We start from the raw sequence: 13,418 nt of genomic DNA on the forward strand, positions 1-13,418 counted from the left end.
TATACTGGCAAATAACTTAACAGAGAGCATTCAGCAATATAATCAGAAAATAATGCACAGGTAAATGAAACTTGCACAAGTTCCACGTCTGAAAGAAAAATCAAACAGAGGCCATGGTGACTTCAAGAAACAGCAAGATAAAAGTACAAGTTTAGTAAATTAATTTATACTAAGTGGATCAGAGCATAACTGGAAAAAAATCATTGCATCAACAAACTACACATTTTGACTAAAATTCCTTGAAAGCTGAAATACCTTTTGCTAACCAGCATCTCAATTAATGATGCGCACAAAGAGCAGTGCAACAGCATGTCAATCACTTCTAAATTTCATACATCCTCAAAATTTGGTTTTTTACCGATTTTTACCGATTTCACCCTAGCTTTTTCAGACTTAAAGCAACAAGAAAAATCTTTATTAATATCTAGTAATAATCTAGCAAATGAAGATCTAATTTATTAAGATTAATGAGAACACGAATTTCAAAAAAACCTGTTAAGGATGTAGAAGATCCTATCAGTGGGTAGAAACAAAACCGTAATAGCAAACCTCTCATTTTATCCTTGTCATAGCAACTAAGAAGAGTGTTTAAGCATTCCTGCATTATGGAAGTTTAAACATGCTGTTACACAAGTGAAGAAGACAGGACACTGGTGGAAAAAAAAAAATTAGAAAGCCTAAAACCTCTTGAAATTTATTGCTCCTAAAATATCATAATCATCATCTCCTTCAAGTTGAACATTTTTCTTGCATTCTTTATTACTCTTTTTCACAATCCCTAAACTTGCAAGCTTGAATATTAAAACCATTCAAAAGACAAGGAGTACAACACTATTATTAAAAAAGATTAAAGCATACTTGAAAGCATTCAATCAGTATTATACAGGTATCTCAAACATTTATGCTTTTTAATAATCTAACTCAAAGACTTCCTCCTGTCCCATGCTTTCGAATAGCCCTATCACAAACCAAGACTTTTGTCCCGTTCTTATGAAATTTCCAGATGAGACTCTCTCTTCTCAGGGTTCTCAGGTAACTTATATTTTTACTCTTATATTCATCACTTGTTCTCTTTCATCTCTAAGAATCTGTAGTATTAATTCCTTTCTGTAGAAAAAGTAACATTTGAGAATCCTTTCCATAAAAGGACCCTTCTAGCTGGCATAAACAAATAGAAGATTCGCTAAACAAAAGGAAACTACAGTAATACATAGGGTCAAAGAACGTCCTTATGAGGTAAGGATTTTTGGCCTGAAAACAAGATAACTTAGGAGGATAATGACAGAACCAAAAATGGTATGATGTAGGGCACCATGGATCAACTGTTCAGTGTCTTTTCTAATATTAACAACTATAAGAAATCACATGAATATCAACAGAAGTTTCAAAACAAACAACAGAAGGCAGCTCTTCGCGCAACAAACAGCAGGTCAGCAGAACCTCTTACCAAAGAGAGTTATGGATGGAAAAACTGTTTGTACGTGTTCACAAGGAGACTGGACAAGCACTAATTAAAGAGATTCACCAAAAATAGCATACAGGAACATTGCATAAAGTTCAAGAGATTCCCTGACCTCTAGAGAGTCAGAAGCTGAGAATGCTCAGGGGAAAATATCCTAAGTACCTGCCCTGTTCTTACTCTTCCCTGCATGCCCACTTACACACCACAGGAGCCTCAATCCCTGACTAGCACCAGAATACCTTTCTCATATTCTTACTACAGTACATTTTTAATTTAGTATTTTAACCATCCTCAAGGAAAAGTGGGTGTTCAGAAAAGAAATCAAGGAAAATGTTAACGCTGTTTCAATGTTGTTGATTTTACATGGCAGGAGACAAAAAGAACTTCACTGGTAGAGAGGAAAAACGGAACAAAATACCAAAATCTTCATTACTGACTAATTAAAGAGGGATCAAAAACTGCAAACTTCCGGACTATTTTAAAAATCTCTGCTTCCTTTTTTGTTTCAGGAGTACAAAGTCACAGAATTAAACAGACTGAAGGAGACCTCCTAGATGTCAAGTGCAACCTCTTGCTCAAGGCAGGATCAGAGGCGGTTGCTCGAGACCTTGTCCAGTCAAATCTGAGTATCTCCAAGGCCAAGCATTCCAAAACCCCTCAGGAGGATTTCACAACCCTTACAGAAAAAGTTTTTTCTCTGTCTAAAGAAGTTTCCCCTTGTTTTCAAGTTGTGTCTCTTGCCTCTCTTTCTTCCGCTCTGCAGCTCTAAGAAGAGTTCAACTTTGTCCTCTTCTATCTACTTCCATGGGATAACTTGGAAGTACGCTTCCAAGGCTGAACAAACAGGCTCTCCCAAGGTTGTCTTCCTATGTCACGTGCTCCAGCTGTCTAAACATCTTGCATCAGTATGCCAATGCCTTTTATCCTGTGGAATCCAAAATTAGCCATGGTACTCCAGATGCAGTCTCAGAAATGTAGAAGGATGGGGGTCAAGAAAATCACTTCCCTTGTCCTGTTGGCTACACTTTTGCTGTTAAAGAAGTAGGTTGCCCACATGGGCTGTGGAGTCTCCACCCTTGGAGATACTCAAAAGGATGTGGTCCTGGACAACCTGCTCCAGGTGACCCTGTTTGACTGGCAGGGTTGAGAAGATGACTTCAAGCATTGTGTGATACAATCCAGGACACAGTTGGCTATCTTTGCTGCAACTCTGTTCAACTTCACCAGGACTACCACGTCTTTTTCTCTAAAGTTGCTTTCTTGGCAGTTATCTTCCATTTCAGATGAAGTATTGGCTTTATCTTGTGCTCAACCTGGTATTTCAACAGTAAGCAAAAATGACTATAAACAAAACCTGCAGTCAAGCGAGTTTCAGCTTCAAGTGTCCTTCAAAGATGGAATTAACTCAGAACCAAGCCACAAGAGAGTATCAAGCATTTTCCTTCTGGGTACCACTTGTGGTAAATTCACATCTACGGCATCCTATGAAAACATATACACGTTTGAGGACTGTAATTTTAAGTAAAATTTAAGTAAAAACACTATCAAATTAGTACAGAAAATTGTATCCATTACTAATTACAAATAAGTTAAGCCAGAGGCAAAATTTCTAAAGAATAATGGCCAGTGCTCTTTGAGGGGAAGCTTGATGCATAGTAGTCTGACTACATCTGTCCCTCAGTACTCCACCTATATTCTGCCTTAAGATGACCTAATTTTTGCTAGATTCCATTGCATGTTTGACCTCTTCCAAAGCACAGTCCATGGTAGATGCAGAAGTCTGAATATTCTCTTCTTATTATATTTTATTCTAAACTCACTCATTCTTTTATGACTTGCTGTATACCCTCTTAGAAGCTTAATTCTAGAAATAAGGTCTATTTCATGAAAGGTATCTCATGACAGATAAGACACATTATAAAACAATGTGATATGAAAACTCTTGCAAGTCACTAGATCTAGATACAATTCAAATATTCATTCCATTCACTAGGACAGCGTTGAGCTCAAATGGACAACTACAAAAGTGGCTATCAAGATGCAAGACAAGACACACCAGAAGGATGGGATATATTCCAGAATTAAAAGAATTGTTTTAACAGAAATCCAAATTCCTTGAAATAAAGTTCGCTTAGAGGGTTTTTGAGGAATTCATATTCTTGCCATTATAATCAACTAAAATTCTAGGAATCTTGATCTTCCATTACATCTTACTGAAAGGAGCATGTAAGCTGTTGTATACATCCTACTAAGAAAAAAGATCAAACTCCAAAATAAATGTCAGATAGTCCAATAAATGGAAGTAAGGAGGAGTTTCCAGAAAACAGAAGTAAATAAACAGTAGAAGAAAAGGCAGAACAGGATAGTTTCTAGAAGGATATGATCTGCATCAGAGATGTAAGAAACTTGGAGTCATAGATACCAAGAGGTCTCAAAAAAAAATCCCCACATGACTAAGCAGGAAGAAAGGGGAAGTAATTATTCCATGGTTGATAAAGATTTTGTCTTTTAACCATGGCAGAGGGTAAAAAGCATCTAACTATCTCCATTTGTAAAAGTGTACATAGTATTAGACAACAGTATTATCAGAGATTACTTAATACCAAACTAAGTATTACCTGAAGCAAACAAAAGTGGTTTACCATATGAGGAAGAGATTCTACTATTAAACCATAGTTTGTACTGGCTGAAACCATAGAATTTCTCTTTAAGAGTGACCAGAAATGGGGGGGAAAAAAAATTGAAGTCCATATTTCTAATATTTCAATGTAAAGGGGCTGTTCAACTCTCATAATTACTGACTTTGTCAGAGTATTTACTCTTGAAACAGACACTTGGAAATGAGAGTTGATAAAACAGTAACAACAGCAAGAAGCAGTCGATTTTGTAGTTAATTGTACTACAAAAATAAAAAGGAGGACAGGAAGGATAGCTCTGTCTTAACAGCAAAGAATCACAGAAAAAGAACAGACACTGCATGGGACAAGACAAAGTTGAAAACCTTAGATGCTTCCACTAAAGTACTAAGTGACAAGACATTCTATCACTGCATTTGGCAGTATTTAAACCAGTAGATAACAATACACTGTATGAGACTAAGAACAAACTCTACATAAGCAATGAACTGTAAGCTGCAGAAACGATACATGCATTTGTTGTATACAGTGAAGGCTCTTAAACCCCTGCACAGAAATAAAACAGATAAAATGAGTTTTAAGAGAGTTTCACAAAAGCAGTTGCTTGGCAAGGAGCAGAATAAGGAAGCACAACTGCCTAGGGTGGGTTTTTTTTATCGCTTGTAAGTGAATAGCTTCAAGGGATGGCAATAGTCTGGTTAGTCTCAAAGCACATTTAATAGCAAGTGTTCATGTAATCAAGGAAGTCAGTCAAATGTACTTTCATTTAGTATGGAAGAAAAATTTTTACTAGATAAAAACACACTGCAAGCAGCCTTTTCAACTAGTAAAACGCTCATTTGGCTTGCATTCATCTAGTACTCACTTCAGTCCAGAGCTATTAAGAAACCTATGAATAAATAGCTAGAGCTCTTTCCCCCCCTTTTTGACAGTAGATGAAGATCATCACTTCCAAAAAGCACCCAAAGAAAGCAAATCCCAGATCATATTCTAACAAGAATTCTAGTTACAGAAACAAAGCAGAAAAAGCAAAGAAACACTTAAAACTAGCAAGGCATTACATGCTTTCATGGTAGAATCAAGAGCACTGTGGACTGATCAGGCCAGGAAGCAAAGTATATTTTAAAGTGACATAGACTCAGCTTTAGCGTAGTTGAACAGCTGAAATTTGAAAGGTATGGTTGGTTGCACAAACTGAGTCACAGAATTGCACTTGTTCCCTAGAACAAGGCTGTCAAGTCTGTATCCAAATCCAGCAAATCACAACACGGAAACTTCCTTGAAAAGGAAGTTGACTGATTTTGTAGAGACAAAACAGAAACACTGAAACAACCTAGGTATTTGTGGTTAATGTGTATTTATGGCAGGCATATTTGAGGTCAGTGCTAATTTGTTGCATAGATACTCATTTTCAAATGAATCGCTACAGTAATTTTTTAAATGGTTACATTTTCCTTTTAATGATATGGAGTGCCTACGCAAAGAAGTAAAATATTTCAGCATTTGCACAATTACATGGACAATTTTAGTCACCTCCTTTTCAGATGTAATCTCATTCTCTTCAAGTTTTTTTTTTTTGGTTGGTTAGTTTTTTGTTTTTGTTTAGTGTCATTCTTTTAAAGTTCCTCTTGCCCCTCTACATGTAAAGAGTTTAAACCTCAGTGCAACAGTTAAAGAGTTTACAACCTAGCAGTAGTAGTCACCTTCAGGTTTAAAAAAATATAACTACTTCCAAAAAGAGTTCTGTTGTGACATTTTATTCAAATTGTTACAGTTACTTAACTTTTGGAGGAATGATTTTATCATTGTTCTTTTTTTTTAAAAAAAGGCTTGACTTGCATTTTGCTGTCTTCACGAATAGCTGTTGTCATCAAGAAACTAATATGCTCTTGCCTATAACTACAGAGAGTATTAATTAGGTTATGCCTATTAATGTTTTTTATTCTTACAGAGATTATTTATTTATATTTCATAACTTTTTTATACGAAAGACACCTAAGATCAGTAATCACTTCGAGTTTTAGGAAGGAAAGAACAGCCATCACCTCTCAGAAAAGCAAAACACACAATACAACATTAAAGATTATGTGTGTCTCAGTTTTAAAGCAAATTCTGAAACTGGTACATAGGAAGCTAAGTACATCCATCAACTCCAAAGGAGACTTAAGACACTTTAGAAAAAACCTGCTCTCCATCCCAAGAATAACACTGTTTCTTACTCCCACCAACAGTATAAAGGAGAGGAAAGAAACCCTTTGTAGCAGATGTGTTACTTGGTGTAATGCAACTACTTGTCATTCTGAAAGCCACAGTAATTTTTATTACCCATAATTTCAAATTTTTCATTCCAAGAAGAAAAAAATGTCCATGATAAATTATTGAAAATTAATTGTTCAAATCAGTGTGATATTTATTAAAAAAATTGGGATTAAGTAGATAGATAGGTACAATGAGTTTTCATTTATTACTACTACAAAGGTATAGCAATATTGATAGGTGTATGACATTTACAATATAAACTGCTTAATACAAAGCCCATACCAGTATGACCTATTTATTTTACAACTCTTTTTGTAAGAAAACATTTGCTAAAACTGTTAAGTGACAGACAATTACTTGTACAACACAACACTGTAATCAAATGATAACACCAACTTATTCTATATTATTGATTTCATAAAGTTTATTTCAGTATGTAATGACTCTCCCAAACTCTCTCCTTCACCAGTTCTCCTTTAAAAGAAAATATTGTTGCAATTGAACAAAACAACCTATAATTTACCAATTGTGGCCCAAAGGGTTGTCAGTGACATTTTCTGAAGTCTAAATTTTTTTTTTAAAATAGAATTCCTTGAACACATTCAATTCAAAAAACCTTAATGCAAATAAAAGTTCAAATCGAAATAAATCCTGCTAGACAACTAAATATTCCCAAATAATTGTGCCCTGAGTAACTTTGGACACCTACAGCACACACTAAAACTCCTAATTTTTGAGCAACATAGAATGGCTTGGGTTGGAAGGGGACCTTGAAGATCATCTGGTTCCAACACCCCTGTTGTGGACAGGGACACTTTTCACTAGACCAGGTTGCTCAGAGCCCATCCAACCTAGCCTTGAACACCTGTGCCAGTGCCTCACCTCCCCCATAGTAAAGAATTTTTTCCCAATATCTAATCTAACTCTCTTTCAGTTTAAACCCATTACCCTTTGTACTGTCACTGCATGCTCTTGCAAATAGTCTTGCCCTATAGGGAAGGGCTACAGATGTCATTTATCTGGACTTCTGTAAAGCTGTTGACATGGTCCCCCACAACATCCTTCTCCTAAACTGGAGAGTGATGGATTCTATGGGTGGACCGTTAAGTGGATTAGGAATTGGTTGGACAGTCGCATCGAGAGGGTAGGGTCAATGGCTCAGAGTTCCACTGGACATCAGTGAAGAGCAGTGTCCTCAGGGATCCGTACTGGGACTAGTGTTATTTAATATACTCATTAATGACACAGACAAAGGGATTGAGTGCACCCTCACCAAGACTGCAGATGACACCAAGCTGAGTGGCCCAGCTGACAAACTTGAAGGAGGGGACACCATCCAGAGGGACCTGGACAAGCTCAAGAAGTGGGCCATGGGAACCTCATCAGGTTTAACAAAACCAAGTACAAGGTGCTGCACCTGGGTATGGGCAACTTCCATCATCAACACAGGATGGAGGATGAACAGATCAAGAGCAGCCCTGGGGAGAAGGACTTGGGGGTGCTGGTGGATCAGGGGCTGGACATGAGCCAGTAATGTGCACTTGCAGCCCAGAAAGCCAATTGTATCCTGGGCTGCATCAAAAGCAGCATGGCCAGCAGGTCAAGGGAGGGTATTCTGCCCCTCTACTCTGCTCTGGTGAGACCCCACCTGGAGTTCTGTGTCCAGCTCTGGGGTCTCCAGCATAGGAAGTACATCAACTTGTTGTAGTGACCCAAGAGGAGGGCCAACAAGTTGATCAGAGGGTTGAAGCACCTCTCCTACAAGAAAAGGCTGAGAGAATTGCGATTGTTCAGTCCGGAAAAGAGAAGGCTTCAAGGTGATCTAATTGTGGCCTTCCAGTACCTGAAGGGAACTTAAAGGAAAGATGGGGCACTCCATCATAAAAATGCCACTAGGTTGGTCAGACAGGATTTTTCCTTAAGAGATTCTCTTTATATCAAAAATACTCCAAACCCTTAACACTCCAGAAATATCTGAAACCTACCAGTTAAGAATTACACTTATCACCATTCCAAACCAGATGCACATGAGCACTCAAATAAAGCTTCTCACAGCCTATTACAGTTGCACAGTACCAAATATTTCAACAAAGGAATTAAGAACTTGCTTGCATAAAATCTGCTTGTCAGAATGCACTAAAATAATGTGTCTTGATTTTAAAGGTTCTCTTAAGGATCCTCACAATAATGCACAATACTCGACACTACTTGTGAAGGTTCTTGGTACTGCAAACTGCTCCTTCTCCCCAAATCAAACCAGAACATACAACTTGCTATCCATATCCTTCTCATTTTCTAATACATATCTAAACAAAAAATACAACAATATCTGAACAAATAGAGTACATTCTGTCTTTAAGAGTTAAGTATAAATTTATCATTCATCCTCTCAAAATTCCATGTTCACTTCATATTCCATGTGCAGTGTATGTTATATTGGTTGTGTGGAAATGTCTCAAGTTCAAAGTTAATCTCAGGCCTTTTTGTTTCTTCAAGATACAGTATTCAATGTTTCTTCAAGTCTTTCCATGGCTTCTGGGCATGGCTATGTTTTTAGTATCTTGGAAACCTATCCTGTCCCTTTTGGCATAGCTGTGACAAAAGAATAACGCTTATGTTATGTTTCCAGTTACACCATTTCCAGATTTGCTCTTTACACATAGCATATACACAAGAACAGCCATCCCCAAAAGCATCAGAACTGAATGTCCAATGAGAAAATACAAACACACGAGGCAACATTAAAGAACCTTACAATATTCAGCACTGTGATGCCTCTTCTTCTCTTGGACCACTGGTTTCTCAAAAATGGAAAGAGATGAAGAAAGAACCCCATGCAATGTGCAGCACTGGGGCCACTCTCATATTCAGGTTTGATTTTCAAAATCAGAAACAGAAATTTCTTGTTAGTAAAACAGTACTGTGATATTTGAGAACACTACCCCTATAAACTCAGAGCAGAACATACCAAGCAAAAGAACCCAAACAAAAAAAACTAGAATACCCCAATGGCATATCCTCCCCAGAAATATTTAATATTTCAGAGCTATGCTATTATACTGTAAATGCTGTGATTAACATTTAAACCTTCCATCCAGCATTAGCAAGATGCTTCAGAGCTAAGCTGGCTCTGTAATATGTAAAAGACATCAGCATCAGTTGTCTTGATTTGGAATTATTTTTAACCACAACAATTATTACTATCTTAACAATCTAAAGAATAAATTAAAAACAAACCAAGTAAAGAAAATGAAGGCAGAAAATTTAACACATGGAAAGATGAGACTAACAGTATTTTTTTAATCCCATGCTGTACAGTGGAGATTAGACAGTACAAGTACAGAGCCAAAGTGTAACCAGTTAGAGCCTTCTTGCAGCAATGTCCAACCTGTATGCTCTGCATATTTTTGAATGTTTCAACTGCATACAAGTGAGCTTTTATATCTAAAAAAGAACTTAAGGACCAGTAAGCCTCTGTGTTGTGCTTGCTATTAATACACTTCAGATACACCCATTAGAAAGAAATAAAAGTTATCAACAGAAACTTTAATTTCAATTACATTTTCATTAATAACAAACAGGTATCGCTATTACAGCAACATTAAAAAAAGCCAGTAGTAAAAGTTCCATTGCAGCTACTTTGCCCTCATTGGCATTAATTTCATTTTTGGAAGTCTTTGTTAGTTATGTTTTCTCATGAGAGGCAAAACTATGTTATTAGTAGCAGGATAAAATTAAGAAGTATTAATGTTTATTAAATTCTAATTTATAAAAAAAGAAGTAATTACCTGCTTGTATTCACCAACGCAGTTCTGACAGCAGAATCTTTTTTGCTGACCATCAATAGTAAGAACATTGTTTCCAGCTCCTTTACTGGGCAAATACTCCCCACAGTGCTCACAGCAATTCATTATTAAACCATTTGCCATCCTGTATCTATTGAAGCAATGGTCACTGCACAGCTTATGAGTCATATTTTTAAAGCTAACTTCATGACGAATCTAAAAAATAAAAATAAAAATTATTCTATCATCACACATGCACAAAGTTGCCTGAAACTAGTAGACTAGCCAGAAGTCTTACATTCTAGTACAATAACTAAAACCAGATTATACTAGCTCACTATTTAAGAACAGAGATGCTTGAAATGACCGTGAAATCTAGGAATAGGAACGGGTGCCTCTGTTGTCTCCTAAGTTCTATGAAAAAAATCTTAGACCCATCTGCTCTTTAGTCTCTAAGGAAAGACCACGGGGAAGGATGTAGTCATTGCATATTACAGCAGGTCAATTTATGCAATTTTATAAAATGGTCAATTTGCAGGCTAACAACACAGCATATGAAGACTGGCCAGACACATATGCTGTGTAAAGCAGTAATCTAAACTATGGTGGGCTAGGTAACGGCATCAAGAGTAAATAAACACGTCCACAAGAATTTGAAAGTACACATATTCTACGGATTTCTACAACCATCTGCATTATCTTTCAAAAGATATAGTAAAAGAAGCAGGTAATACAGTAAAATCTTGACTTTCTTCCAACAGTAATTCTTCTACTGGGAGATCTGGGTTATAATTACAAGATTCTATGCCTAGTAGAACACATTATCAGCAAAAGGCACTTCAAGTTTCTGAAATAAAAATCAAGTATTAACCTCTTGGAATTCTTTCTTCTCTCAGTTGCTCTTCATGAATATTAAGCCTGCATATCTTAATATCTCATTGCATATGAAAATACTGAAAATAAGGAAATTTAAAATCTTCAGTTCTCTTATTTCAGAATATAAGTGAATATGTCATTATTGAGAAAGATAAGAGGAAAAAAACAGTCAATCAGACCTCAGTTAGTTTACCACAGATAGTGCATCTTGATTTATTCAAAGCTGCTTTTGAGGGATTCTGTTTATCTTCATAGAAGGATAAACATGATGTACTGCAAAACTCCTGAAAAGACTCACTTGAATCTACTTGAGCAACTATGGTACCTTTCATTGTTGTTATATCTCTGAAAGACAAAAAAAAGAAATCATGGCTTGTGTATAAGTACATACATATATTTAAACAAGAACACTTCATATGTTATAAGATTCATTCTTTCTTTCAATGCTTACATTTCAGAAGGTTTTTTAGTGTACAGTTGTTAGTGACAGGATGAACACTAAGTTTAACAATATTTTTACACTACTCTAATTACTGCAAGTATGTCTTTACTGTGCAAAACCCTATTTTATTTTCATTGGATTTGGGTTATTTTTTTCCCATTAAATTATTCTAGAACTAAGAACATTAATACACCATTAGGTGCAGTTGTGTCAAACTGAATTTTATACAAAAAAATTAACATCAAATTTGAACAAGCCATTTTCTAACTTTACATAAAAGTTACATACTTAAGTTTTATATGAAAAACTCAGATTCATAGTAAAAAACAAGAAATGGTCTTTATTTCTATATAGCTCCACCATTTCCAGTATTAATCTCAGGATAAGATGAGAAGGAGAAAGAGAGTTGTTTTCTCATATTTCTGAAACTTATAAATACAACCAAAAAGCTTAAAACTCTACCACAAACTTGTCCTGAAGTTTTATAATTTAAAATTTAAAAAGTTAATTCCACCATTAAAGTTCCAAAGAATGTCAACAGTTCATGCAGTTGTCCATAAAATTGTGTCAATTTAATGCATTAAACCAGAAAACCAACCATCAATAAAACTAATTTGGAATTGAACAAACCTTCTAACCAAACTTACTTATACCATCCCAAACTATCACACACCATACATTAGAAGCAGCAAGGAGAAGAAATAAAAGCTTCCTCTTTTTGCCTTCTAAGCAAAAAACCCGCTATTATTGACATACAGGAAATGCTATTGGTAAAAATACATAAAAAAATTGACTGGGCACATCTGGATCACCAGCTGGAAAATACATGCCCAAGACACTCAATACCTATAAGCCCCAAAATGAAGATGAGTGAAAAAAACCTAAGAAAACATATACTTGCCTAGACAGACTCCCTTGAAAATAAAATTGTACCACCCCTGGATATTAACACTTGCAAGTCTGCCTTCTTCCATTGAGGTCAGCATATTTTGGTTTACTTTCTGGAAAGCAAGTAAGATCTGTGCTAGGGAGTGCTATCTCGCCTGTTCTGCAAAACTAAGGCAGAGCTCCCACCCCTAAAGAGATTATGGCTTCTGGCAGGATTCCACCAGGATTTACACATGCTATTAACTTGTATCAAAGCACATACTAACTTGCACCAAAGGAGACCAGTGCGAAGTCAAAGAGTAACACAAGACAATAAAACTATAAACACTAAGGAGAATGACAGGTAATTCCTATACCTTCCTTCTAATGTAGTTACAAAGGTTCTAAAGAATGCTAGAAAAGCGGACTACAGTAAAATCCCTAGGAATTTTGACTTTTCAGATGGAGCTATACAATTCTTTAAAAAAGTTTATTGTAGGCTTTACTTTCTCCACTTCAAAGAAATCTAAGTATTTAAAGATACATCTAAGCACAACCTCCAAAAGTCTGACCTGATAACTGAAAGACCTGACAACTACTATCATCTATGCAACCTACGTTCAAGATCTCCCGGATTTTCTGAAGTCCTCTTAGCCTTCACTGAACTGCAATCTGACAACATTATGTTTTCTTTAGTAGGAAAAGAACACAGAAGCAAGCATGGGGCATGGTACCTGGAGTGCTACCACCAGGTAGCAAAAAAAGGCGAATAAGATTGAGCTTCATAATGAAATCACGCTACAGAGAACAATTTAACACATATGCTACCTTCTATTTAACAGTAATTAACTAAAAATGGCATAGTAGTGGAAAAGCAAACACCAACATCATCTCAGAAATTGCCAAAGGTGACTTCCCAGAGGTTGTCTCGAAATTAAATACAGTAAAACTATTTTAAATAACCCCAAAAGCTGGAAATAAAGTATATTCCTCATAATTTAAAAATAAAGCCTTTTCATTTGGGGCAGTTTTGTATGTAACCTCTTACAATAAACAGATTAAGTATAACTTTATCATACAGTTAACTGATT

The 13,418-nt window shown here is 36.0% G+C and overlaps 1 protein-coding gene across 14 annotated transcripts in view; it reads right to left on the reverse strand.

Moving 5' to 3' along the window:
- The window catches only part of ZMYM2 (zinc finger MYM-type containing 2), an 88,037-nt gene that overhangs the window by 45,699 nt on the left and 28,920 nt on the right, over positions 1-13,418 (reverse strand). For all 14 annotated transcript variants that reach the window (XM_027677213.1, XM_027677221.1, XM_027677220.1 and 11 more), the window contains 2 exons: positions 11,198-11,363; positions 10,146-10,358 (listed from right to left, as the gene is read on the reverse strand). In XM_027677213.1, coding sequence (XP_027533014.1) covers positions 10,146-10,358; positions 11,198-11,363 — 379 coding nt within the window. The remainder of the gene's footprint in view (positions 1-10,145; positions 10,359-11,197; positions 11,364-13,418) is intronic.

The sequence above is a fragment of the Neopelma chrysocephalum genome, unplaced genomic scaffold (assembly GCF_003984885.1).
Source record: "Neopelma chrysocephalum unplaced genomic scaffold, ASM398488v2 Primary Assembly neopelma1_43, whole genome shotgun sequence".
NCBI classification, from domain to species: domain Eukaryota; kingdom Metazoa; phylum Chordata; class Aves; order Passeriformes; family Pipridae; genus Neopelma; species Neopelma chrysocephalum.